Below are 25,023 nucleotides of genomic sequence, written 5' to 3'. Positions count from 1 at the left end.
TGCTCATTGTATGACCTTCCCCTCTCGTACCCAAGTTCCCGAGCTGAGGCAACTTTGGTGATGATGGACACGTGGCCTTAGGCATGAGTCAGAGTTTCCTAAATTCCCCAAAAAATAAAATATTTAGGTGGCGACTCTGTATCTGGCAAAGTAGTCCATGTTTGGCACTTCTTTCTAAAAATCAGTTTTCCAAAATGATTTTTCGGATTTGGACTCTTTGGTGATTTATCGGTCTTACATCGCACATTGTGAGATTAGATTCAGAACCGTGACATTGAGTCCGACCTGTAGTAGCTCGAAACAAAACGAGATCCTTGCCCTCGTCGCAAAAGCGCGCGGATGTCGGAGAGTTTCTGGGAGCGCGTCTATAGTTTCCGGCGGCTCCGCTGGAGAATTTAGAGAACTTGACTCGAACTCATGATATCTTGTTTTGACTACACTTATGTGTCTTTTTGCATTGCATTTGCATTGGTGTGCTTAGGACACTGTGTTCGCTGTCTGCTATTCCTGAACGGTTAGCCTGAGGCTGTGTGCCATAAGGTTGATCGGTTACGGGCTCTGCCACGATGGGAACACAAACCTCAGTTTTCAACGCAACACCCTTTTTAACCATTCAACCTAGTGCATTTCGAAATCCATAGTGACCATTCCAAACTAGGACAAGTAGCTTACCCGGTTATAGGTTGTTTCAAACCGCTGTGTGCGTAGTGAAACCCTAGCTCCTAACAAAATAGGATAAGGAAACCCTAACCCAACATAGGGGTGTTTTGGCTCTCATTTGCTTGTTATGTGCTTTTAGAGTGTGTCTCTACAGGAACGCACGTATCAGTTTACAAGTCTGAGTACCAGGTCTGAGGGCATCAGTATTTGGGAATCAGTTTTACCTGAGGGTATCAGTTTACAGGGCAAAATTTTGGGCAGAACTCAGTAGAGAGTACAGTCATTCAGCTATGCTCAAATCTGTTCTGTTGAAGTCAGGCTGAGATGCTGCCTGTTTTCTCTTTTGCAAGGTAGTCGTGGACCTATAGCTTCAGAAGGCTCCAATATCCCCTGAGTACACCGGACTTCTGCTGATGAACTTTGTTAGGTCAGAGATTTAGTTAAGAGCAGCCAGTGTTTTCCTTCGCTGAGGCAAGGCAGAGAAAGGCCAGTCAAGGCTCACCAGTTCATCAGATCCGTTAGTCACCAATCATATCACCCCAACTCAATTCAGCAGACTCATAGTGACACAGAATTTAGAAGAAATTGTGGTCATGGTAGCGGCATTAAACTAGGGAATCACCATGCAGGGTGAGGCCGATGTTGAAATGCAACCCTCGTCTAGGGCACCTACCGCACATCCAATCTGTGAACCCCAATCATTTCAAATGTCATTACCCGAACCCGCCCCCGTGGGTTGAGGACATAACTGGCTAGCAATCATGAGATTACCTACGGCCTCAAACCAAACCAAAAGTATGTTAACAGAGTTAATGGGGGCCAAACAAAAGCAAAATTTAAAACTTTGTCCATAGTGTTGTGCTTACATGGCACATCATAACAAACCATACATACGCATATTAATAACTCACAACAAAATATGTACCACACAAGGTTTTGTACATACAGGATCATATAAGTCTAAGTCAACCCAAGAAAACTATATACAACATATTCAAAGACTTCGCCCATATGACAAAATAAAACAGAATGACAAAAGGCGAAGACGGGTCTCGTGCATGAGACGCAAGGGCTGACTCTTCAAAACCTTTGTTGTTCCACACAGACATCACTGGGGCTGGGTTTGGACTTCTCTGGGCTCACCTACAGACACATGAATAAGCGTGAGCGATAGCCCAGTGAATAATATCAAATAAAGAAGTTATACAAATGATATGTAGAACAACATATTTCAAACGGCCTTGGGCCCAATTCATATTTTCATTTATGTCAACTGGCCTTTGGCCTATTCATTCATTCGTGTCAAAACGGCCTCTAGCCCATTCATTCATGTCAAAACGGCCTCTGGCCTATTCATTCATGCCAAAACGGCCTCTGGCCCATTCATTCATGTCAAAACGGCCTCTGGCCCATTCATTCATGTCAAAACGGCCTCTGGCCCATTCATTCATGTCAAAACGGCCCCTGGCCCATTCATTCTTATCAAAATGGCCTCTGGCCCATTCATTCATTCTTGTCAAAATGGCCTCTGGCCCATTCATTTGGCATAGCAACATTGTCCACTAATCGAATCAACGAACTTATAAAACTTACATAGAAGTAAGTAATTTGGACAACAACATATTTCAGATATCTTTGTTAAGATATTACTCACAGTGATCGGTTGGTTGGTTTGCCCTGGAGCTTGACCCTAGAGGCTTTAATCCTCCCAAATTATGATCAAATTTAGAGTTGGCCTTTCAATCTTCACAATTTGAGCCAAAACTTCAATTGTTCCCTCTCTCTCTCTCTCTAGCTGGATCTCCCTCTCTTCTCTTAGAGTTATCAACAGCCAAAGTGAAGCTAAAGAGGTGAATTGTGTGTATAGTGGCCCACTTATGTAATTTCTCTCAAATACATTTCTTTAGTATAAAACAATTGGGCACCATTTCATTAATTTAATCTATTGAATTTGATCCGAATCAATTTCCAATTAAATTTCACCGTAGGCTCTAAAAATTATGCCAGTCACAATGGCGCAATCAATTTTAGTTTCTATGGCCGATAATGACTTCAATTTAATTCCCAAAGCAGATAATCAAACAGATATTCCTACGGTGAACATATGAAAATTTAAAACCACATATTTTTACATAATGGCACACAAAATCATATCAAACACATAATCACATTTATAATAAGGACCAATTAGCATAAAACGGAACTGGGTTATCACAATCTTCCCCCCTTTAGGAAGTTTGGTCCCTCAAACTTATTTTACCTTTGTCGGGAAACAAATGTGGATAGCGTAGTCACATTTCCTCCTCCTTTTCCCACGTGGCATCCGTTCCATAATGTTCTTTCCATTCCACTTTCACCATTGGGATGGACTTGCTTCTCAGTTGTTTCACTTGCCGGTCAACAATTCGTTCCGGCCATTCAGCGTACTCCATATTTACATCCAAAGCTACCCGGTAATAATCAATCACATGGAACGGGTCTCGAAGATAACCCCTCAACATCGACACATGAAACACATTATGGATTTGCTCGAATCCCGGTAGTAAAGCAACTCTATAGGTCACTGGGCCAAGCCTTTCCAGAATCTGAAACGGCCCAATGTAACGGGGCGACAGCTTGCCCTTCTTTCCAAACCTGACTTGGCCTTTTATCGAAGAAACACGGATGAACACATGGTCACCAACCTCATACTCAAGAGGTCTTCTCCGAATGTCTGCATAGTTTTTTTGTCGGTCCTGAGCTGTTTTGAGCCTTTGCCAAATAGTTTTGATTTTCTCAGAAGTATCTTGCACAATTTCAGGCCCAAGTAAAGCTCTATCCCCAACCTCTATCCAACAATTTGGTGATCTACACCTTCTACCATACAAAGCCTCGTATGGTGCCATACCGATGTTGGTGTGGAAGCTGTTATTATAAGCAAATTCCGCAACTGGCAAATAGTCGTCCCAACTCCCCTGAAAATCCAAAGCACACATCTGAAGCATATCTTCCAAAGTCGGTATTGTTCGTTCTGATTGCCCATCTGTCTGTGGGTGGAATGCAGTACTGAACCTTAGTTCCGTCCCCATAGCTTCTTGCAAACTCTACCACAATCTAGATACAAATTTCAGATTTCAATCCGACACAATTTCAGCGTGTTTAGAGTTTGTTCATCCTCACACGATTTTAGCGTGTTTGGAATTTTCTTTTCAACTTCTCACGAGTTCAGCATAGTTAGAGTCTGTTCTTCCTCACACAATTTCGGCGGGTTTGGAATTTTCCTTCCCTCTTCTCACGATTTCAGCGTGGTTAGAGTTTGCCCTTCCTCACAGGACTTTAGCGTGTTTGGAATTCATCTTGGGTTGTATGGTCATGCACACCTCTTAGCTTGCGTTGTCACACACTCTCCGCTTGCATTGTTATGCATGCTCCTCCTTTCTGAAACACCGGGATATGTCCCTGTGTTTCTCCCTCTTTGGTTAAGAGCATTAGGAATACGTTTCAATGCTTGTACCTTTCCGAAACACCGGGATACGTCCCTATGTTTCCCCCATTTCTGAAACACTGGGATATGTCCCCGTGTTTCTCCCTCTTTGGTTAAGAGCATTTGGAATACGTTCCAATGCTTGTACCTTTCCGAAACACCGGGATAAGTCCTTATGTTTCACCCCCTTTCTGAAACACCGGGATATGTCCTTGTGTTTCTCCCTCTTTGGTTAAGAGCATTTGGAATACGTTCCAATGCTTGTACCTTTCCGAAACATGGGGTACGCCCTATGTTTCTCCCCGTTTCTGAAACACCGGGATATGTCCCTGTCTTTCTCCCTCTTTGGTTAAGAGCATTTGGAATACGTTCCAATGCTTGTACCTTTCCGAAACACCGGGATACGTCCATATGTTTCTCCCCTTTTCCGAAACATTGGGATATGTCCCTGTGTTTCTCCCTCTTTGGTTAAGTGCATTTGGAATATGTTCCAATACTTGTACCTTTTCGAAACACTGGGATATGTCCCTATGTTTCTCCCCCTTTCCGAATCCCCAAGATATGTGCTTGTGTTTCGCTCTCTTTGGTTAAGAGCATTTGGAATACGTTCCAATGCTTGTACCTTTCCGAAACACGGGGATACGTCCCTATGTTTCCCCCCTTTCCGAAACCCCGAGATATGTCCCTGTGTTTCTGCCTCTTTGGTTAAGAGCATTTGGAATACGGTCCAATGCTTGTACCTTTCTGAAACACCGGGGTACGTCCTCATGTTTCTCCCCCTTTCTGAAACACCGGGAGATGTCCCTCTTTGGTTAAGAGCATTTGGAATACGTTCCAATGTTTGTACCTTTCCGAAACACCGGGATACGTCCATATGTTTCTTCCTCTTTCCGAAACATTGGGATATGTCCCTGTGTTTCTCGCTCTTTGGTTAAGTGCATTTGGAATACGTTCCAATGCTTGTTCCTTTTCGAAACATCGGGATACGTCCCTATGTTTCTCCCCCTTTCCTAAACCCCAAGATATGTCCCTGTGTTTCTCCCTCTTTGGTTAAGTGCATTTGGAATACGTTCCAATGCTTGTACCTTTCCGAAACACCGGGATGCGTCCCTATGTTTCCCCCCCTTTCCGAGACACCGGGATATGTCCCTGCGTTTCTCCCTCTTTGGTTAAGAGCATTTGGAATACGTTCCAATGCTTATACCTTTCCGAAACATCGGGATACATCCCTATGTTTCTCCCCCCCTTCCGAAACACCGGGATATGTCCCTGTGTTTTTCCTTTTTGGTTAAAAGCATTTTGAATACGTTCCAATGCTTGTACCTTTCCGAAACACCGGGATACGTCCCTATGTTTCTGCCCCTTTCTGAAACACCGGATATCTCCCTGTGTTTCTCCCTCTTTTTTTAAGAGCATTTGGAATACGTTCCAATGCTCGTACCTTTCCGAAACACTGTGATACGTCCCTATGTTTCTTCCCATTTCCGGAACACCGGGATATGTCCCTGTGTTTCTCCCTCTTTGGTTAAGAGCATTTGGAATACGTTGCAATGCTTGTACCTTTCCAAAACACCGAGATACGTCCCTATGTTTCTCCCCCTTTCCGAAACACCGGGATATGTCCCTGTGTATCTCTCTCTTTGGTTAAGAGCATTTGGAACATGTTCTAATGCTTGTGCCGTCCCTTTCCTCTCTCGCATGTGCTGCGCTGAAAGGTTTTCTTTTTTCTCTCGCGTGTGCTATGTTGAGAGGTTTTTCCTTTCTCCTCTCGCGTGTGCTACGCTAAGAGGTTTTCTATTTCTTCTCTCACATGTACTACGCTGAGAGGTTTTCCCTTTCCTCTCTCACGTGTGCTACGCTGAGAGGTTTTCTTTTTTCTCCTCTTGCGTGTGCTACGCTAAGAGGTTTTGTTTTTCCCCTCTCGCGTGTGCTACGTTAAGAGGTTTTCCCTTTCTTTTCTCACGTGTGCTACGCTGAGAGGTTTTCTTTTTCCCCTCTCGCATGTGCTACGTTGAGAGGTTTTCCCTTTCCTTTCTCACGTGTGCTACGCTGAGAGGTTTTCTTTTTTCTCTCGCGTGTGCTACGCTGAGTGGTTTTCCCTTTCTCCTCTTGCGTGTGCTACATTGAGAGGTTTTCTTTTTCTCCTCTCGTGTGTGCTACGCTGAGAGGTTTTCTTTTTTGCCTCTCGTGTGTGCTACTCTGAGAGGTTTTTCCTTTTCTCTCTCGCGTGTGGTACGCTGAGAGGTTTTCGCTTTCCTCACACGATTTCAGCGTGTTTGGAATTTATCTCAGGTTGTGTCGTGCACACACATGGGCGGGTTGTTTCTTGATCTCCTCTCACGATTTCAGCGTGGTTTGAGTGTCCCATTTCCTCACATGATTTCAGCGTGTTTGGAATTTATCTTAGGTTGTGTCGTGCACACACCTGGGCGGGTTGTTTTTGGACCTCTCATGATTTCAGCGTGATTTGAGTGTCCCTTTCCTCACACGATTTTAGCGTGTTTGGGATTTATCTCAGGTTAAGTTGTGTACGCGCTTGGTTGGTTATTTTTTTCCTCCTCTCACGATTCCAGCGTGGTTGGAGTATGTTCCCCTTTTCACTGTTTTGTGCATTGCATCATTTGCGCTATTTTACCCATCGCACTGTTTTGTGCACCTTACTTGCATTGTGCATGCATTTTATCGTGCTATTTTGTGCATCACACTGTTTTGTGCATCGTACTTGCATTGTGCATGCATTTTATCTTGCTATTTTGTGCACCCTGCTTGCATTGTGCATGCATTTTATCGCGCTATTTTGTGCATCGCACTATTTTGTGCCCCTTACTTGCATTGTGCATGCATTTTATCGTGCTATTTTGCGCATCGCACTATTTTGTGCACCCTACTTGCATTGTGCATGCATTTTATCGCGCTATTTTGCGCATCACACTGTTTTGTGCCCCCTACTTGCATTGTGCATGCATTTTATCGCGCTATTTTGCGCATCGGACTGTTTTGTGCACCCTACTTACATTGTACATGCATTTTATCGTGCTATTTTGTGCATCGCACTGTTTTATGCACCCTACTTGCATTGTGCATGTATTTTATCGCGCTATCTTGCGCACCTCACTTGCACTTGTCAGTGCATTGCATTACATTCACGCTATCTCGCGCATTTCACCTACACTTGTTAGTACACTGCATTGTTATGCGTCACACTTAGGTTGCATTGTCATGCACCCCTTCCTGCATTGTTATGCGTCACACTTAGGTTGCATTGTCTTGCACCCCTTCCACCCGCATTGTCGCGCACTCTTCACGTGCGTTGTCATGCACGTTTCGCCTGCATTGTTATGTACACTACTTGCATTGTTATGCACGTTTCACTAGCATTGTTATGCACCCCTCCACTTGCATTGTCACGCACTTTTCACTTGCGTTGCTATGCATGTTTCTAACGATATTGTACCTGTTGAGTTTCTTTCTTTTGCAGGCACGATATTGTATGTACGGTTCATTTGAAGCTGGCGCGACCAGACGAAGCAAACAGTATTGTATGTACTCCGCGCGAGATGTAGCGAGAATTGTATAATTCTCTTATATCCTTTCTGCATGTAATGTGGTTTGATTTGTATTCAGTTACTTAAACTGTTGCATTTACTGAGTATATTTGCTTCATTACAGTTCTCTTTGCATGATCATAAGTTATGTTCGGCTTTATGCATGTCATTTGCATTTTGCCCCTGCTTGCGGGCACATCTCTTTGTCATCTTGTCTGTTTCTCTAAGTCTTCAGCCTTGTCAAAAATGGGTCGTCTCTAGGCTTTGACATTCACTCCCATCACTTATGACTTTCGAGTTCTGTCAAAGAGGGGCAACTGTAGACACCCCATTTTTGACCGACCTTAAGACTCAGACGTCATCGATTGAGCGCTCGGTGATAGTGCATGTTGAGCTCGTTTCGAGGTTTCAGAGTTTCGACCGAGTGCCTTGCCTCCGGGCCTTTGAACTCTTTGTGCTTCGGCTCGGTTTGCAGACCAGGCCTTGTTTCTCTTCCCTGGAGGGAGGGAGTGGTTTGGTAGACCATCTCTTTGTGGTCGTAGATCACTTTTTTTGTGGTCGTAGGCCACTTTTCCTGTTTGGAGACTAGTTTCCGGTTTTCGGAGCCTTCGGCCGTGCGCCTTGTCTCGGGACAGCTTAACATTCTCCGTTTGGCATGGTTTTTGAACCACACCTTGTTTCCTTAACCTAGAGGGCCACTATGGTTTGGGAGACCACTTTCGGTGCTTGTCAGCTAGTTTTCGAGGCTCCCAACTGCGCGTTTTGCCTCCCGAACTTTCATCTTGCATCCGTTTTGGTTTGTTTTTGATACAATCCTTGTTTTCCTTGTTTGGAAGGTGGTATAAGGGTGGAAGACCAGTATTTCCCCTAGAGACCACTTTTTCTCCTGCCAGCCAGTTTTCTGGTCTGACAACTGGTCTCCCTGATCTTTGAACCATCAAAAGTGGTCGGCCGCTACACCATTTGCTTGTTTTCATCCTTTGGACTCTCTCCCACCAAGGCCGACCAGTTATTGTTCTGGGAGACCACTTAAAGTGGTCGGCCGATCACTTTAAGTAGCTGGCCGAGCACTTTAAGTGATCGGCTGCTTTTTGGCACCTTTTTGAACATATTTTCCTCCAGCCAACTGGAGGGCACTGAGACCATCCTCCATACGCATGTATGGAGGGATTGGTTTGAGCCTTGGCTTCTTGGAGAAGCTTTGCCTTTTGTTCTCTATAAGAGGGAGGCTCCTTCTCCCTCCTCTAGGTTCAGAAAAATCTCCCTTGAGATATACATATAGCTTTGTATCTATATCTCTCTTTGGTTCTTGTTTTGTGCCTTAAAAGTGTAGTTTTGTCTCGCTTTTGTACACAAACATACACTCAAAAACCTTGCTTGTGTTGTTGAGGCTTCTTGAGGTTGTTTTTGAGGTTCTTGGACTGGTTTTGGTTCAAAACGTGTGCTGGAGTTGCAGTTGTAAAGGTGGTCTTCAAGGGTGAGTTCCTAACCCTTAAATCCCCCATTTTTGCTTAAGCTTTTAGCCCCTTTTGCATACTGTTTTAAGCTTAGCTCTTAACTACAAAAATTCCTATTTTTACATGCTTGAAAAGTTTGTTTAAGGTCACTTTTTCGTTGGGGGTGATCTACCCCCTCTTAGGCCTTGTTAGGCCTTGTATTGAGCCATCCCTTTAGGCTCTTGTTGTGTCCTTTGCATGACCTTTCTACCACTGAAATCCAGAGGATTTTCAGTGGTAGAAAGGTGGTTTTGGAGTCTTAAATAGGAGAAGGTCATCCCCTCTCCTTGTGTCTTGTTTATTTGTTTCATATGCCTCATGTTTGAGCATGTTTACGAAGCTTGTGTTAGCTATTTCTTAGCATGTATTTGGGGCTATTTCAACATACCTTAGATCTTTTTTTACTTGCTTTGGTCACTCCATGCATGCCTAATACACTTGTAGTGTAAATCACACAAACTAGTCTTGTATGCTTCATGACGTAGCATGTCATTCTAGGTTGGTTTGTTTCCATTTTAGCATGTTTTTGGTGATGTTTTGCCATGTCATGACTCTGTTTTGGTTTGGTTTGGTTGGCCCTTGCATGCTTCATGCACTTGTAGTGCAATTCCATGAAATAGCCTAACATGCATCATGCTTTAACATGTCATTCTAGCATGCTTTTGGCTTAACTTCATGAAGCTTTTGTCCATGTTTTAACATGGTTTAGCTCTGATTTTGGTTGTTTTGGACATGCATGACTTGCTTTGTATAGCCATAGTTCAATCTAGCTTGTTAGCTTTGTGTGCCAAGTCCACTAGCATGCTTTACTTGGACTATTTGAATGATTTGGCATCATTTAATATGTGATTTCAGTCCATGTTTCATACTAATGCACTTGCATTTATTATCCATTCAATGCGTTGGAGGGTTTGCCCTTTTATGCCTTAACATGAATCATTGTGTATGCCTTCATGCCTTAGCTTGCGAGCCATAATTTCAGTGTTTATTTGGGATTATTTTGCCATGATATAACTTTGATTTTTGTTGCTTAAGTCATCCCATGCTTGGTCTTAATAGGTGTAGTGTAATCCACCTTATTTGCCTTGTATGCATCATGCCTTATGCCCCTCATGCTAGCTTGTTTTGGCTTCCTTCCATGCATGTTTTAGACTCATTTTGACATGTTCTAGGACTATTTTAGGTTGCCTTGGTCACATGCTTCGTGCTTTGTATAGCTGTAGTGTAATTGGCCTTGCTAGCTTTGTGTCTTGTTGACTCATGCATGCTATCTTTGAGCTATTTAGATGATTTGGTATCATTTAATACTTCATTTCAGAGCTTTTAGCATTGCCATGTTCCCACTTCTTTCATGCTTTGAATGCCTTTAAGCGTTGTGCATGGTCGCCTAGTTTATGGCCTAGCATGTATGCCATCTTGCCTAGGTATTTGAGCCATCATCTCAGCATGTTTAGGTCTTTGTTTGGACCTACTTAAGCTCTATCCATGTTTGGTTTAGTCATTTGTGCCATGTATTGCATGCCCTTTGTGTAGTCCCTTTAATGGCTTTGTGCCTTAGGCCCTCTTGTATGCTTTACTTGTGTTGTTTGAATGATTTGGCCTCATTTCACACTTGATTTCAGAGCCTTTAGTGTTGTTACACTTCCATGTTTATTGCTTCTCCATCATGTTTGAGAGTTGTGTTCTTAGGCCCATTTCGTAGGCCAATGCATGTGCATCATGCCTTGCCCTTTTGGTGCCTTTGTTTTGGTGTTATGGCCACTGTCTTGGCATGACTGAGGTCTGTCCATTTTGGTTTAAGTCCATTGAGTATGTGGTTTGCATGTTGTTGCATGCTTGGTGTATTGCATGTTGTTGCCCTTGTTGCATTGCATCGTGCATGCATGCATTACATTGTGTTAAGAACCTTATGATTCCCTTGCATTGAGTATGCCATCTAGTTTTTAGCATTTAGCATTGTGTATGTCATGTTATTCCTTGCATTGTGTATGCTATGTTGTTAGTGCATTGAGTATGCTATGTAGTTCATCGCATTGCGTATGCTTACGTTTCATTGCATTGTGCATGCATTGAGTATGCCATGTTGTTGTTTGGATTGTGTATGCCATGTTATTTGTGGCATTGTGTTTGGAATAGGTGTTAGTCCAAACACGAGAAACGAGGGACGTTTCATACTTAAAGTGATGAAACATGCCTCAATTCTCGGTCGTCGACGCTTTTGATCACACATGATAGAGTTTTAGGCCTTCTGTGTTTACTTGTGCATTCATTTCCATATTGAATTGTGCAACTTCGTTTCTCGGCCATCATGCATAGAAATGCACGATTGGTGGCTCGAGGGTCGAGAACTACACTCGCTTGAGTTCATTACATGATAGAGAGGGTGGTTGTACACACATATCTTGCAAATACATTGCCATGCCCTTTCTTGCTCCCTGCTGCAGCAAACTGGAATTCAGCAGCAATAATTGGTCGGCCAGCCAGAAAAACTAGCTGGCCGACCACTTTTTCTAGTTTTCAACAAAGAAAGTGGTCGGCAAGTGGCTGTAGAGACCAAAAGTGATCGGCCACCCTCCCACAGGACTCCCAAGGTGAAGTTTCAGCTTTCTGGAGCTTGATGTAGTGTTCTGAGAACAAATGAAAACAGAAGCAAATCGGGGCATCGCATTGGATTTCCAAACGAGGCGACCGGGCATGCATGCATTCCTCTCCCTCTGAAGCTCCTGCTTTTACTGCTTACTTAGCTAATGTGTTTAGCTAGTTTACGCTTTGGTTTGTACCTTTAATAGTTAATGCGTTAGCTATTTCAATTTGTTTTGTAATAATTAGTTAACTAGGATTAGTTAATTAATTTGTCGTGTAATGATTAGTTTAATTAGCTTAGATTAGCTAGTTAGCTTCTTATTCGGTCCCTCCGTCGAGAAGGCGTATTGTTGTAATAAGCGTGCGTGTGTGCGATGCATGTCTTCCAACCCCCATTTCTTTCTCCTTTTCACGTAAACCGCTTACGATGGTTAGTTTTAGGGTACGTTTCGATTAGTATACCTTATGCTTGCATGCGTGCATCCATTCATCTGTTTTGCATGCACCGGGCTCTGCGCATCATACTAACTACATTGTATTTCGATTCCTATTTGAATACATGTACCAAGTTGCATTTCACATGACATGATTAGAATAGCCGAGCCTATCTTAGTTGCATTCTCTCATGTGTTGCATTAGCCATCTTAACATGAACTAGGATCATGCATGATTTTTAACTAGTTCTTTGTTTTGGCTTGGAGTACACTGTGAGTGTTTACACTTTAGCATACTGCATGTGTGTTAATGTTTCCATGAAAGCATGGTTGCCATGAGGCTAACTGCTTATTTGATATAGCTGCCTGAATGCCTGTGGGTGAAGGTTGGATTACTTGAATTAGAACAACTCATTAAAATCCCTGATTTAGCCTACTTACGAGTAGCAAACTCCAAATCATTTTCACAAACGAACATGCAATGTTTTGTGCCAAATTAGGCGATCTAGTCTATACTTGTATGCTGTGCACATCACGTAGTAAGATTAGCTAATTAACCAGAATAAGAGCACATATGTTTTCAAAAATAAAATATCATGCTTAGTACAGGCCGATCTTTGATCGGGCGAGTGTGGGTGCTCATTGCATGACCTTCCCCTCTCGTACCCAAGTTCTTGAGCTGAGGCAACTTTGGCGATGACAGATACGTGGCCTTAGGCACGAGTCAGGGTTTCCTAAATTCTCCCAAAAATAAAATATTTAGGTGGCGACTCTGTATCTGGCAAAGCAGTCCATGTTTGGCACTTCTTTCTAAAAATCAATTTTTTAAAACGATTTGCCAGATTTAGACTCTTTGGTGATTTATCGGTCTTACATCGCACATTGTTAGATTAGATTCAGAACCGTGACATTGAGTCCAACCTGTAGTAGCTCAAAACAAAACGAGATCCCTGCCCCCGTCGCAAGGCGCGCGGATGTTGGAGAGTTCCCGGGAGTGCATCTACAATAGCGATCGTTGAACTGGCGACTGCTGTGCTGGTACTCTATGCCTGACTGCCCTCCATCTTGTAACTGGGGGTAATGAAGCAAACACTGGTTGTCCTCCAATAAGATCCTCAGATCTGTAAAGCCTTCTACCCCTGGTCCAGGGTGCTTGGGGGGTATCTGCTTTGTCAGAAACAATTGTGAAACACTACCTTGCAAAAGGAAACATAAAGCAAAAAAAAAATGGAAACAACAATCAGAAAACTGACAGCATCTCGGCTTAGATAAAGACAACACACAGTTCAAATCATAAGCTGGACAATCTGTACTCAAACACTGATTTCTGTCCCCAAACATTCAGTCTGAAAACTGATACCCCTAAACTGATACCCAGACTTGCAATTGATACATGCATTCCTGCAGAGACACACTCTAACAGCACATAGCAAGCAAGTGAGAGCCAAAACACCCCTATAGTCGGGTACGGTTTCCCTGTCCTAATTTCGTCAGGAGGTAGGGTTTCACTACGCACGCATGCGGTTTCAAACAGTCCTGCATTCGGGTGAGCAACCTGTCCTAGTTTAGAACAGTCTCTGTGGCTTCCGATATGAAACTAGGTCAAATGGTCAAAAAGGGTGCCTCAACAAGACCACCTAATATACCTCTTGCTCCTAACACCGAGAAGTGAAAGAAGGATCAGACGGTACAACAGTGATCCAGATCCAAGATTTGTGTTCTCGTTGTGGCAAAGCCTGTAACCGGTCAGCCTTATGGCACGCTTTTTTAAGCAAGCCATCGGCAAATCGTTCAGGAATAGCAGATGGCAAACATTGTGATTTAGGCGCACCAATGTAAATAAAATGCAAAGAAACACATGAATGTAGATAAAACAACATATCATGAGTTCGAGTCAAGTTCTCTAAATCTCCAGTAGAGTCGCCAGAAACTATAGACTCGACTTTCTTCGTGCGCCCCCCTTTCGGAGAGGCGCGAATTGGTCCTATAGTTTGGACTCCTGTCACGGTTCTGAATCTAATCTCACAAAGTGCAATGTGAGACTGATAAACACCAAAGAGTGCAATCCGGCAAGTCATTTTGGAAAATTAGATTTTAAATCAAATATTGCCAAAACTGAACTGCTTTGCCAGATTACAAAGTCGCCACCTAAATATTTTATTTTTGGAAAATTTAGGAAACATTGACTCGTGCCAAAGGCCACGTGTCAGTCATCACCAAAGTTACCTCGGCTTGGAAACTTGGGTACGAGAGGGGAAGGTCCTGAAATGAGCACCCCCGCTCGCCCGATCAAAGGATCGGCCTCTACTAACATGATATGTTGTTTCATAAACACATGTGTTCTTATTCTGGTTATTAGCTAATTTTACTACGTGATGCGCACAGCATACAAGTATAGACTAAAATCGTAAGAATTGGAACAAATTAACTCATGTTTGTTTTCAAAAATGGTTTGAAAATGCCACCCTCAAGTGGGCTTAAAACATGATGATTTGCCACTTCGCAAAATGGGCTTAGGACTCATAATCATCGAATTGTTCTAATTCAAGTAACAAAGCCTTCATCCACAGGCATTCATGCAGTTAATCACTTAAGCAAATAGCCTCATGACAAGCATACTATCATGGTAATACTTACACTCATGCAAGTATGCTAAAGCGTAAAACTTACAATGTACTCTAAGCCAAAACAAAAGCTAGTTAGAAATCATGTATGATCCTAACTATTTTAAGATGCCTAATGCAACACATGCAATAATGCAACTAATAGGCTCGGCTATCTAAGATGGCATATAAATACAACAATGTGATAACATGCTTTGAAACACGTATTCAAATATGTATTGAAACGACAATACAGTTTGAATGATGTGCCGAGCCGAGTGCATGCAAGACAAATGAATAGTGCAAACATGCAAGCATAAGGTATGCTAATCGAAACATGACCTAATCTAACCATCAAAAGCAGATAAATAAAAGGGAGAAAGACGTGGAGTTGGAAGACATGCACACACACACGCACGCTTATTACAACATTACGCCCTCACGGAGGAGGGTCCGAATAAATAAGATAAGCTAAGCTAAGTTAATTATTACAAAATAACTAATTAACTATTCTAAGCTAATTAATTATTACAAACCAAATTGAAATTGAATGACTAAATAGCTGCACAAGCTAATTAAGTACAATATTCGAATCAAGTAATTAGCTATAACTAACTAATTAAAGCAAGTAAAGTGGCCTCGCGGGCGAGGGAGACATGCATGCTCGATTGGTGTCATCTTGAAAATCTATCGCCTTGCCGTTGGTTGTCTCTGTTTGCACTCACCTTGATTTCTGAAAATTATGAAAATTTCCAGACTGCCTCTGCTTCAAAACAGGAACCCTCTTGCATAGAAATGAACTGGTGGCATGTCGGCCACAAAAGGTGGCTGTCGGCCACCTTAACTGGCCAGTCGGCTAGTTTAGATGGCCGGTCGGCTACCTCAAGTGGCCGGTCAGCTACCTTAAGTGGCCGATCGGCCACCTGCTTTTCCAAAATGCTGTTTTTGCTGCAACAGAGAACAATAGGGGCAAAGCAAGGCATTTTGCAGGAAATGTATGTACAGCCACTCTCCTCATCATTTCTCAAGCTCAAATGAGTGAGGCGCTTGGCTCTCAAGCCATCAATCAAGCATCTCAATGCATGATGGGCAAAGGGTCAAGCTTGTACAAGCTAATGAATGCGCACATAAGACCCAAAAGGCCACCACCCTATCATGCATGATCAAGGGTGATAGCGGCCAAGAAATGCAACACGTTTTATCACTTTGAGTATGAAACGTCTCGCATTTCTTGTGTTTGGATTAACGTCCGATCCAAACACATGCAATGCAAACAACATGCTTATCTTAGTCATGTTTTACTTGATTCAATTTTGTTTGCACATTTTAAATTACCGAGCCATTCTTTAGTCAATTTGTCCAAGGTGAGAGTCCTTTAATGAGAGAGGGGTCAACCAAAGGAGGGTTTAAAACATGAGAGATCATGCCTTTGACTAGGAGGAACCCTCAAAAGAGGGTTAAAGCCATTTGAGCACAAACTCTAACTCATGCTTAAACACAACCTCAAGGCCAACAAGCCCTCAAAACAAAAGGAAAAGTGAAGAAATGAGGGAGGTTGCAGAATTTTCAGTGCTGAAATGGCATGCTAAAGACACTAAATCATGCAAGCAATGCATGCAAGACATGTTTAAAGCCAAAAGCATTAAAGCTAGTAAAGAGCACTACACTAGAGGCATGTAATACTAAGCTTAAATGACCAAACCAGCTCTGGACAGAGCTAAATCATGTCAAAACAATGACTACAACATGCTAAAATGGCAGCATAAATGGCAAGAAAAACATGCTCACTTGTTGACTCACAAACAAGACACAAAGCACAACTCTCAAAAGCCATGAAAGAGTGAAACATGTGAGAGTATGACAGAAGTATATGCACTAAAATCACCTGTTAAATGATGTTATATCATGCAATCAACTCAAGCAAAGCATGGTAGAGACCTTAAAACACAAGGCTAGTGAAGCCAATTACACTATAGTCATGCAAGGCAAGCCTTAAAGGACCAAGACCACTCAAAACAGAGTTAAAGCATGCTAAATCAGTAACAAAAATGTGTTGGAGTTAAGCTAACACATGCTAGAGCAATAGGCTAAATCATCAAATATGCTAGGCTAGTAAGCATGATTACACTACAAGTGTAAGAAGCAAGCGACAAGCGACTTAACCAGCCAAAAATAGAGCTAAAGCAGGTCAAAAAAGTCACAAAACATGCTGAGATCAAGCCATGAGATGGTAGAAAAATGTGTTCACATCCTAGGCCATCAACACTTGCAAAGAAGACACAAGGAGGGGAGGCCACAACCTCCTATTTTGGACCTCAAAACCAACTTTCTACCACTGAAATTCCTCTGGAATTCATTGGTTAAAAGGCCAAGAAAAGTTTGCTTGAAAAGCTTTAAAAGATAGCACACCTTTTAGCAAATAGGCAACAAAAGAGAGTGGACCACCCCCAACTCCAAAAGGGCCTTAAACCATCATTTTTAAACCTTAAAAACAGAGGTTTTTGTAGTTGAAAAGTAGGCCAAAAACAATATGCAAAGGTGACCAAACTAGTGTGCAAAAATAAGCTTAAAAGGGGTAAGTGTTTACCTTTGAAGCATAGCAGCAAAACAGTCAACTTTCTGCACCAAAACCAGCTTCAAGAGCTCAAATAGGACCTCCAAGAACCTCAGCAACAAGGTAGTCTAATTTGATTAAGGGTGCTCGTGCAAATATGCAAAGGAAACTCACTTTCAAGCACTAAATAGGAAGAGAGAGAGGATTCTAGAGAGAGAGAGAGAGAGTGGAATTTTACTTCTAAAATTTTTGAACCCCCGAAATGGGGGAGGGACCTCCCTTTATATAGAAATACAAGCCTGTGTATGGAGGATGACTTCAGTGATCAACAGTTGGCACAGCTAGCACACAAAATATCTAAAAAAGAAAAAAAATAGCCGTCGGCCACTCTAGGTGGCCGACCCCTAGTCGACCGGCAACCTCCTCTAGCCGATCAGCCACACTAGGTGGCCGACAAGAGGAAAAAGTGGCCGACAAGGGCCAAAAGTGGCCGACAAGGCCTTTCCTCCCTCTAGGCAAGGGCTACCAAGGTCTGGCCCAAAAACAAGGCCAAAACATAGAGAGTTTAGAGGCTCAAAGACAAGGCGCTCCGCTGAGAGCTTCGAGGACACAAAACGAGCACAAACATGCACAATCATCGAGTGCACAAATGATGATGTCCAAGTCTTGAGGACGGTCAAAAATGGGGTGTCTACAAAAAGAATGTTTGGTGTGGGTTTAAGGACCTCGGCTAAACCCTAAATAAGAATTGGGGCAAGGGTTTTTCAAGATCTAGGGGGAATTTGTTTCAATTTCCCTAAGGAATGTAAATTCTATCAAATTCCAAACCTAAGTCTATACGGAAACAAGAAATCAAAGAATCTGGAAACAAGTCAAAGAAAAACAGAAAAAGTACGATTTAGACTAAAAAAACAAGCAAAAATTCAAGAACACTGAATAAGTGTGTGCAAATGTGCAAAAGCCAAGAACAGTGACAAATTGCTAAAACATCAAGCATGTGAACAGTTCGTCTGTGCATATGAAGACCTAGAGACAGATTGAACAACACAAAATCGCAAACAAGCATGTTTGACACCCAAATGATGAAATTCAAAACACAACAGGGATTCAAGAACAAAAACTGATTTGGAATGGTGACAAATAGCATTTAAATGTATAGTAGATTCGAAATATGTCAAAGGAATAATGGAAAACTGAAAATGGAGGAAATTGTGACTTACCAAGTGAAATAAACGCCGATATGGGTATCGCCGGAGTCAGATGACGTGAATGGTCACAAACAGATGATGAGAGGGTCGTCGTCGGAGGTAATCGGAACGGATGCAGAGCTTTGAAGAGACAGTAATGGCTGTTCGAGAATAGAAGTTTGGAGAGAGAGAATTTGTGAAACGAGGGAGAGTATATTTTTTGCAAAGGTGAAGAGACGGAGAGAGAGTGAGGAGTTTTGTTGAAATTATGAAAAAGGCGGCAAATCATAATAATATGCCTTGGACGACGTGTTTGTCAGGCGGCATGCACAGAAGTGACGCGACTTGATGGCGCGTGTCAGGTACGAATCAATGAGAGCAGAACACGTAGCGAAAACAATTGAGAAAACTGTGTGTGACAGCTCATGTGCAGATAAAACTCTTGGAGCTCTTGATTTAATGAAGCAAAAACCTCAGCTAGAGGAACAATTTCGGTTAAGGAACTCAAAGAACTTGGTTCTTGATTCTTGGTCATTGATAAAGTGGACTGCAAAGTCTTGGTCATATGTAGCCGACGAGTGATGAGCTCGGTCGTGAAGGATAGAGTGAGTCTTAGTCGACGTGCTATGTGGACAAACGGTATAAGTTCCATCACCTCAGGTTGTCGAGCTAATAGAACCTAGGGGGCAGTTGTGGGGACATATTTTGTGAATGGCAGCACGTGGCCAAGATGGCACCAGAGTGTCAGCCGAGGTGCTACGTGGCTTGGTCATGTTGCCGAGATGATCTTGGCAAGGCCGAGGTTATCTGCGGAGATACCGGAATTCGAGATGAGCGGATAAGGGACAAGAGTCCTAGAATAGGGGAGGACCTTAGTCTAGATATAGATAAAACTCTTAGGGAGTTTATCTCTATCTAACTGGGTGTTTAAGATGAGCATTGAGCCAAAGTCCATTGAAGCCAGGCTTCTACAGGGATCAGGTTAGTGCTGGCTATAAAAGACACCCTTGTGGGTCTGAGGTATACTTTTTATATTCTGTCTAGTGAGCTAAGCACTATTGGTTATCTTGGAGAGATAGTGATTATTGACTTGATCGCCGGAGTACCCCCGGGTGGACGAACCACCGCTGGATTCTTATCTTTCTGTGACAGGTTGTTCAGGCTTAATCTATTCTACCGGTGCTCTTCTGCTGAGTTTCCCTGTTTAGTTGTGTGGTCAAAAATCAACACCCACACACACTACTCGATCTCCTCAATTTATATCCAGGGTAAGATTGTCTAGAAAATATATATATATATATATATATATTAGTATATCTTTCATGAAGAACACGCTTTTTGCTAAGGGGATTTAGGAAGTAAAATACTTTGAGTTGTCCTTTATACACTAACATATTGGGTCTAGGGGTTTTTGGCTAAATTCATTGCTATTATCTATTTTATGGCATAGACCAAAAAAAGAGAGGACAATTACTGAAAAAAAAAGGGTTTGCGTCATGTGACAAAATAAATCTTGAATTTGTAATTTTATCAATTTAAAACTTAATCTTTTGATTTGTTTCAATGTAAACCATTTGCTTATTTTTATTAAATAAAAATGACAGAAAAATAGTATTTTTGTCATTAAACTTAGTGTAGGAATATATAAAATATCTAAAATACCATTTTTAATTGAATTTAATGACTAAAAAACCCATTTTTAGAATTTATATTGACAAAACTAAAAATTTAAAATTATTTTTGTTAGAAGTCTCAAACCTTGAGCATTTTTTTTTGTTGTAATTCTCTCTCTCCCCCTCCCCCCAAAAAAAAAATTTATTTTGTTTCCAAAAATTATTTTTTTAAAATATAAAATAAAAATTATATTCTTAAGGGTGTTTGGCAATTGACTTTTTTAATAACTTTGTAATTTTAAGAAAAAAGGTGAAAAAAGTAGAGGGAATTGTTTTAAAATTTGTAGTGATTTTTTGACTTTTTAACAAAAAAAGTTCCCAAACTAGGTATGAGTCTCACAAGTTTATCATAATTACATTATACTTTTTTAAATTTTGGCAGAATTACAACTAAAAAAAAAAAAAAAACTCAAAGTTTTGACCCTTTAACAAAATAAATCTTGGACTTTTAATTTTGTCAATTTAAATTCTAAACTTTTGATTTATTTTCAATATGAACAATTTATTTATTTTTCTTAAGTAAAAGAGACCGTAAAATGGTATTATAGTCCTTCAACTCAATAAAAAAAAAAAGGTATTTTAGATATTTTATATATACTTGTATGAAATTTAATGACTAAAATACTTTTTTTCTTTTATCGATTTTGCTTAAAAAAAATAGAAAAATATTTTAAATTGAAAACAAATCAAAAGATTAAGATTTAAATTGACAAAATAAAAAATTCAAAGTTTATTGTTAAATAGCTCAAACTTGGGATTTTTTTTGGTGATTGCCCCTAAAATTTTTATTTCACATAACACATTTATCAATGATTTATTAGTTATATTGATGAAAAATTGATATTATATATCTTTTCGACTAAAATATGTTTCTACCATTGATTATCTGTATGCCTATACACTATTTATATTAGTTCTGATTGTTTCAATCCTATTAAAATAAAAATTGATATAATTATGCTAAATTTGTGAAATATATCGTATTTTTTTTTCAAATTTCAAGAGTAGTCATTGTAATTGTAATTTATCCTTAATTATATATGGAGTCTTTATTCCTTCTACACTATAGATTTAAATTCTAATCATTTTTTTTGTAATTTATTCTTAATATGTAGCATAATTTGTTCTTTGTATCATTCATTTCAATAGTAGATTTTCATATAGGACACAAATTATCTCTAGTTTACCTCACTGGATTAGATCATCCAGTTAAGTCCATAGAGCTCACCACTAATCTCAATATAATGATTCAATCCATTTATTTTGTAGCTTGTGTACATATTATATATATAAAAAATTAGATTGATAGGACTAATCAAAATTAAATCATATTATTATATTTATTTGCTTTTTAAAAAAAAATCGTACAATCTAAAAATGGTTCAAAAACTCGTTAAAGGTATTTTTCAAATTTTTAGGTCATTTTAGATCACATTTAGTTGGTTGATGCTTTTGTTTGGGTCCTCAAGCTCCAATAATAGAAAATGAAAAGCGCACAATATTTTTGGATTGGATCTCAGTTATGTATCCCTCGTGCAATTTTGGAACGTGCATACTAAGCACTCCAAATGAATTATTAAATATTTTACATAATTTTCACATCTTTACTTTGGACCAAAAATGTGCAAACAATAATTTCCCAAGAATTTTGACAATAAAAATTGCCTTATATACGGACATCTTTTTTCCTCCCATTAATGTAAATAATGATCATAAAGTTACAAAGAAATAGATCCTTACATGAATATATATATATATATATATATATAAAAGAAAGAAAGAATAAACTCTTCAAGAGGGTGACTCTCAACGTACTTCTTTTCTTTTTTTTCCGTACCTGTATTTGTATCTATACTTATTTTTTTTCCGTAGTTGTATATGTATCTATATCGATATGTTTTGGTCGAATACTGTCTTTTCTTTTTGTATCTTTATCTCTCATTCGTATCCGCCAATAATTAAAACTAAGTGTATGCCTTCGTTTTAGGTCAGTGATCATTGTTGCAAAAGCTTGATTCCTCGGTCTACCTATCGGGTGTAGTGCCACCAACAGATAGCTGTGAGAGGAGGAATATACATGCCGATGAAACTAATAAAGCGCCGCCAAAACAGGCAAGATCCAAAGCAGTAACCAAAGGTATGCTCCTGAATTTCTCCACCACTCCCACTTGCAGAATCATAATCACAGCATGCCCAATTTTCGACTTTGCTTGTGTCACTGACTCCATGCATGCCCATCTTGGAAGTGTCTGCAAAAATGAAATTTAAGAAAAAATTTAGAAATACTATTAACATATTTTTAATTGACAGTAATGTTATAAAATTGGGTTTCATTGTACTTGCATTGAGGTTAAAAAGGCCAAACAAGTTTGATGATGGAGTTGGGAGATGCGAGCTATTTCCATGTTTTGATCCAACAAACATGACATGCAAGCCCATCCCAAAAACAAGCATTGCTGTTCCTACCATGAACATATCTGCATCAAATAATTAATTCACAATTTAGAATAATTATATATATGAAACAAATAATAAGAAATATGAAATGTGTATTTGAGTGAGAGAATATTAACCTATTGCTTCAATTAGTAGTTGCACCACATATCCTTGATCTGACCTATGGGACATGGCATGAAAATACTGGAGATATGATTCTATAACAAGGAAACATCCCTGCAATTATATTGTGAAATATCTTAGTCATCACATCACACCCAAAAATGACAAAAATAAATAGAGCAGTTTCAATAGAAATAAAACCAAAATGTTTCGGACACACATGACTACTCCCTCCTCACAACACTATGCCGGGCACGGTGTGATGTGGGGGTCCACCCCTTATGAGGACGGAGTAGATTGGGAAATGTCTCACATCAGTGTGAGACTTACGTGTGAAACATTTGATAGAAATTTTAAGATTTCTTTTTATTATCAATACCTCCAAAAAGCACAAGACTGAGCCAAGTAATGATCCCGCAACAGCAAACAGTGCAAAGAATCGGCAGTCAACTATTGTCTGCAGAATTGAAAATCATGAATTAATTAGATGACCATCCTATATATTGTTCTTGGGTTTCATTTATTTCTCATGATATACTGTTGAAAGAAAAAAAAAAATATTATGTATATCTTGTACCAAGTTAGTAAGTAAAGGAATCTATTTTATTTGCATACATTCATAACTCTAATACGGATGTGCATGTGCTTATGTGTTTATTGAGTACTACTGTACATATATATAATTTTGTTCATTTTAATAGTTAAATAATTAAAAAAAAAGAAGTAGAATAAACCTTTAGCAAGCAATGAAGACACCAAAAAAGGGACAAGGGAAAAACTATGAGCACATTTTCTTTTTGGCCGTATCAAATCTATTAGGCACTTTTTTTTATAACAAAAAAAAAAAAAAAAAAAAGAAGATAATCTAAGGTGTCATCATGGTATTTGTAAGTCCAAGTCTTGAGATAGCCGGGTACTAATTTGATTTAACTCAACACATAAGAAGAGACTCACTACTAAGACACTAGTACAGCTCATCGACCACCCTCAATAGGATCAAATTTCGATCGAAATACAACACAAGAGATCTATGTAAAGAATCACTAAAAATTACTCAATATTTTCATGTCTCCCAAAAGTCCAACTTGACTCTCTAATATTTTCACCATTAGACCACCAGACCGGTGATTATTAGACACCTCATGATTTCAAGATTATATGGGCCGACCATTCTCCTTGCTCTTCGAAGCTGACCTCCGTGGATGGTGTGTACTCCACGAAAAAGACATATATAAATAATAAATAGACAACAAATATCTTGTGACGTGAAATTTGTAAAAAAATTATTTTAAAATATTGTAAAAATTTTAAAAAATAAAATCAATTAAAAAATTTTAATTTAAAAAAGAAAGAAAGTATCTTATGCTCTTCTTTTTTTCTTTTTGTGGCCTTTTCTTGTGTCTATTGAAATCATAAACACATGTTACCAAAACTCAAAATAATGAAAAATATAAAACACCTTTTTGTTTGTGTGTGCTTACACAATAATTCAAGTGTCCCATAGTAAACTTAAATTATTCAATAATTATATATGAGATTACTCAAGATGATATATATTATGTGATGAAATAAAATATTCAACAATTGAAGATATTGGGGTGGGATTTGGCAATTATTTTTTAACAGTTTATTTGTTTTTCGTTTTTGGTGAATTTTTAGATTCTACTAGACAGATAGATCTATTTTTTTTCATTAAAAAAAAAAAAAAAAAAACACTTTCGACAATAAAAATAATAATAAGTTGAGCGTACGTACCCTTTCAATAAACATTTGTGCGTGCAAACTCCATGGCCTTCGTTTGGTAGCCATTTTTAACATCAAAAGAGCCATATTAGCGATCTTTATCACTAGATCTGATGCCAAACCCACTCCTCCAATATTGGTTTGCGGTTCTGAAATAATAACTCGTTCCGTAGTGGCCGCCACTGCCTTCACAGCCGCCAACGGTTTCTTCTCACCGACACCACCGCCGCCAAGTCTTTTCTCTCTGTTCTCCCCTTCTCTGCTTCGATTTGTAATCGTCGAAGACAATGTCGGGTTTTTCAAACTACAATACGAGGAAGAAGAAGAAGAAGGAAGATGAAGACCCAAAGGCCCAGAAGTACGAAGCAATCTAGTGGCTGCCATTGTTTTTGTTTTGCTTTGTGGGTGTGGCCAGATTGTTGGAAGTCGGAGGTTTGGTTTGATTTAGTTTGGTTTGGTGGGTATGGGGTGGGAGAGAGGTATATATATTGGGGTTGTGAAGGAGAGAGAAGATTCGAGGTAT

General features: G+C 40.0%; 1 protein-coding gene across 1 annotated transcript; it reads right to left on the bottom strand.

Annotated features, from left to right (window-relative positions):
* Positions 1–21,844: 21,844 nt before the first annotated feature.
* On the bottom strand, positions 21,845–25,023 carry LOC114308705 (uncharacterized). Its single transcript, XM_028254355.2, has 5 exons — positions 24,513–25,023; positions 23,137–23,214; positions 22,772–22,871; positions 22,542–22,675; positions 21,845–22,447 (listed from the first exon to the last, which is right to left on the bottom strand). The coding sequence occupies exons 1-5, from the start codon at positions 24,882–24,884 to the stop codon at positions 22,223–22,225; spliced, it is 909 nt and encodes a 302-aa protein (XP_028110156.2). The 5' UTR covers positions 24,885–25,023; the 3' UTR covers positions 21,845–22,222.

Source organism: Camellia sinensis, chromosome 3 (assembly GCF_055761805.1).
Source record: "Camellia sinensis isolate YWXY chromosome 3, ASM5576180v1, whole genome shotgun sequence".
Taxonomy (NCBI): Eukaryota; Viridiplantae; Streptophyta; class Magnoliopsida; order Ericales; family Theaceae; genus Camellia; species Camellia sinensis.
Note: the sequence above shows the minus strand (reverse complement) of the source record. Positions and strands in the feature narration are given on the sequence as shown.

What these genes read in the sequence shown, in the direction of transcription:
- LOC114308705 (XM_028254355.2), bottom strand. Translation starts at nt 24,884, where the DNA reads ATGGCAGCCACTAGATTGCTTCGTACTTCTGGGCCTTTGGGTCTTCAT. An exon ending in ACTACTAATTGAAGCAATAG is followed by an intron (nt 22,676 to 22,771) that starts GTTAATATTCTC and finishes TATTTGATGCAG; the next exon opens with ATATGTTCATGGTAGGAACA. An exon ending in TTGGCCTTTTTAACCTCAAT is followed by an intron (nt 22,448 to 22,541) that starts GCAAGTACAATG and finishes TCATTTTTGCAG; the next exon opens with ACACTTCCAAGATGGGCATG.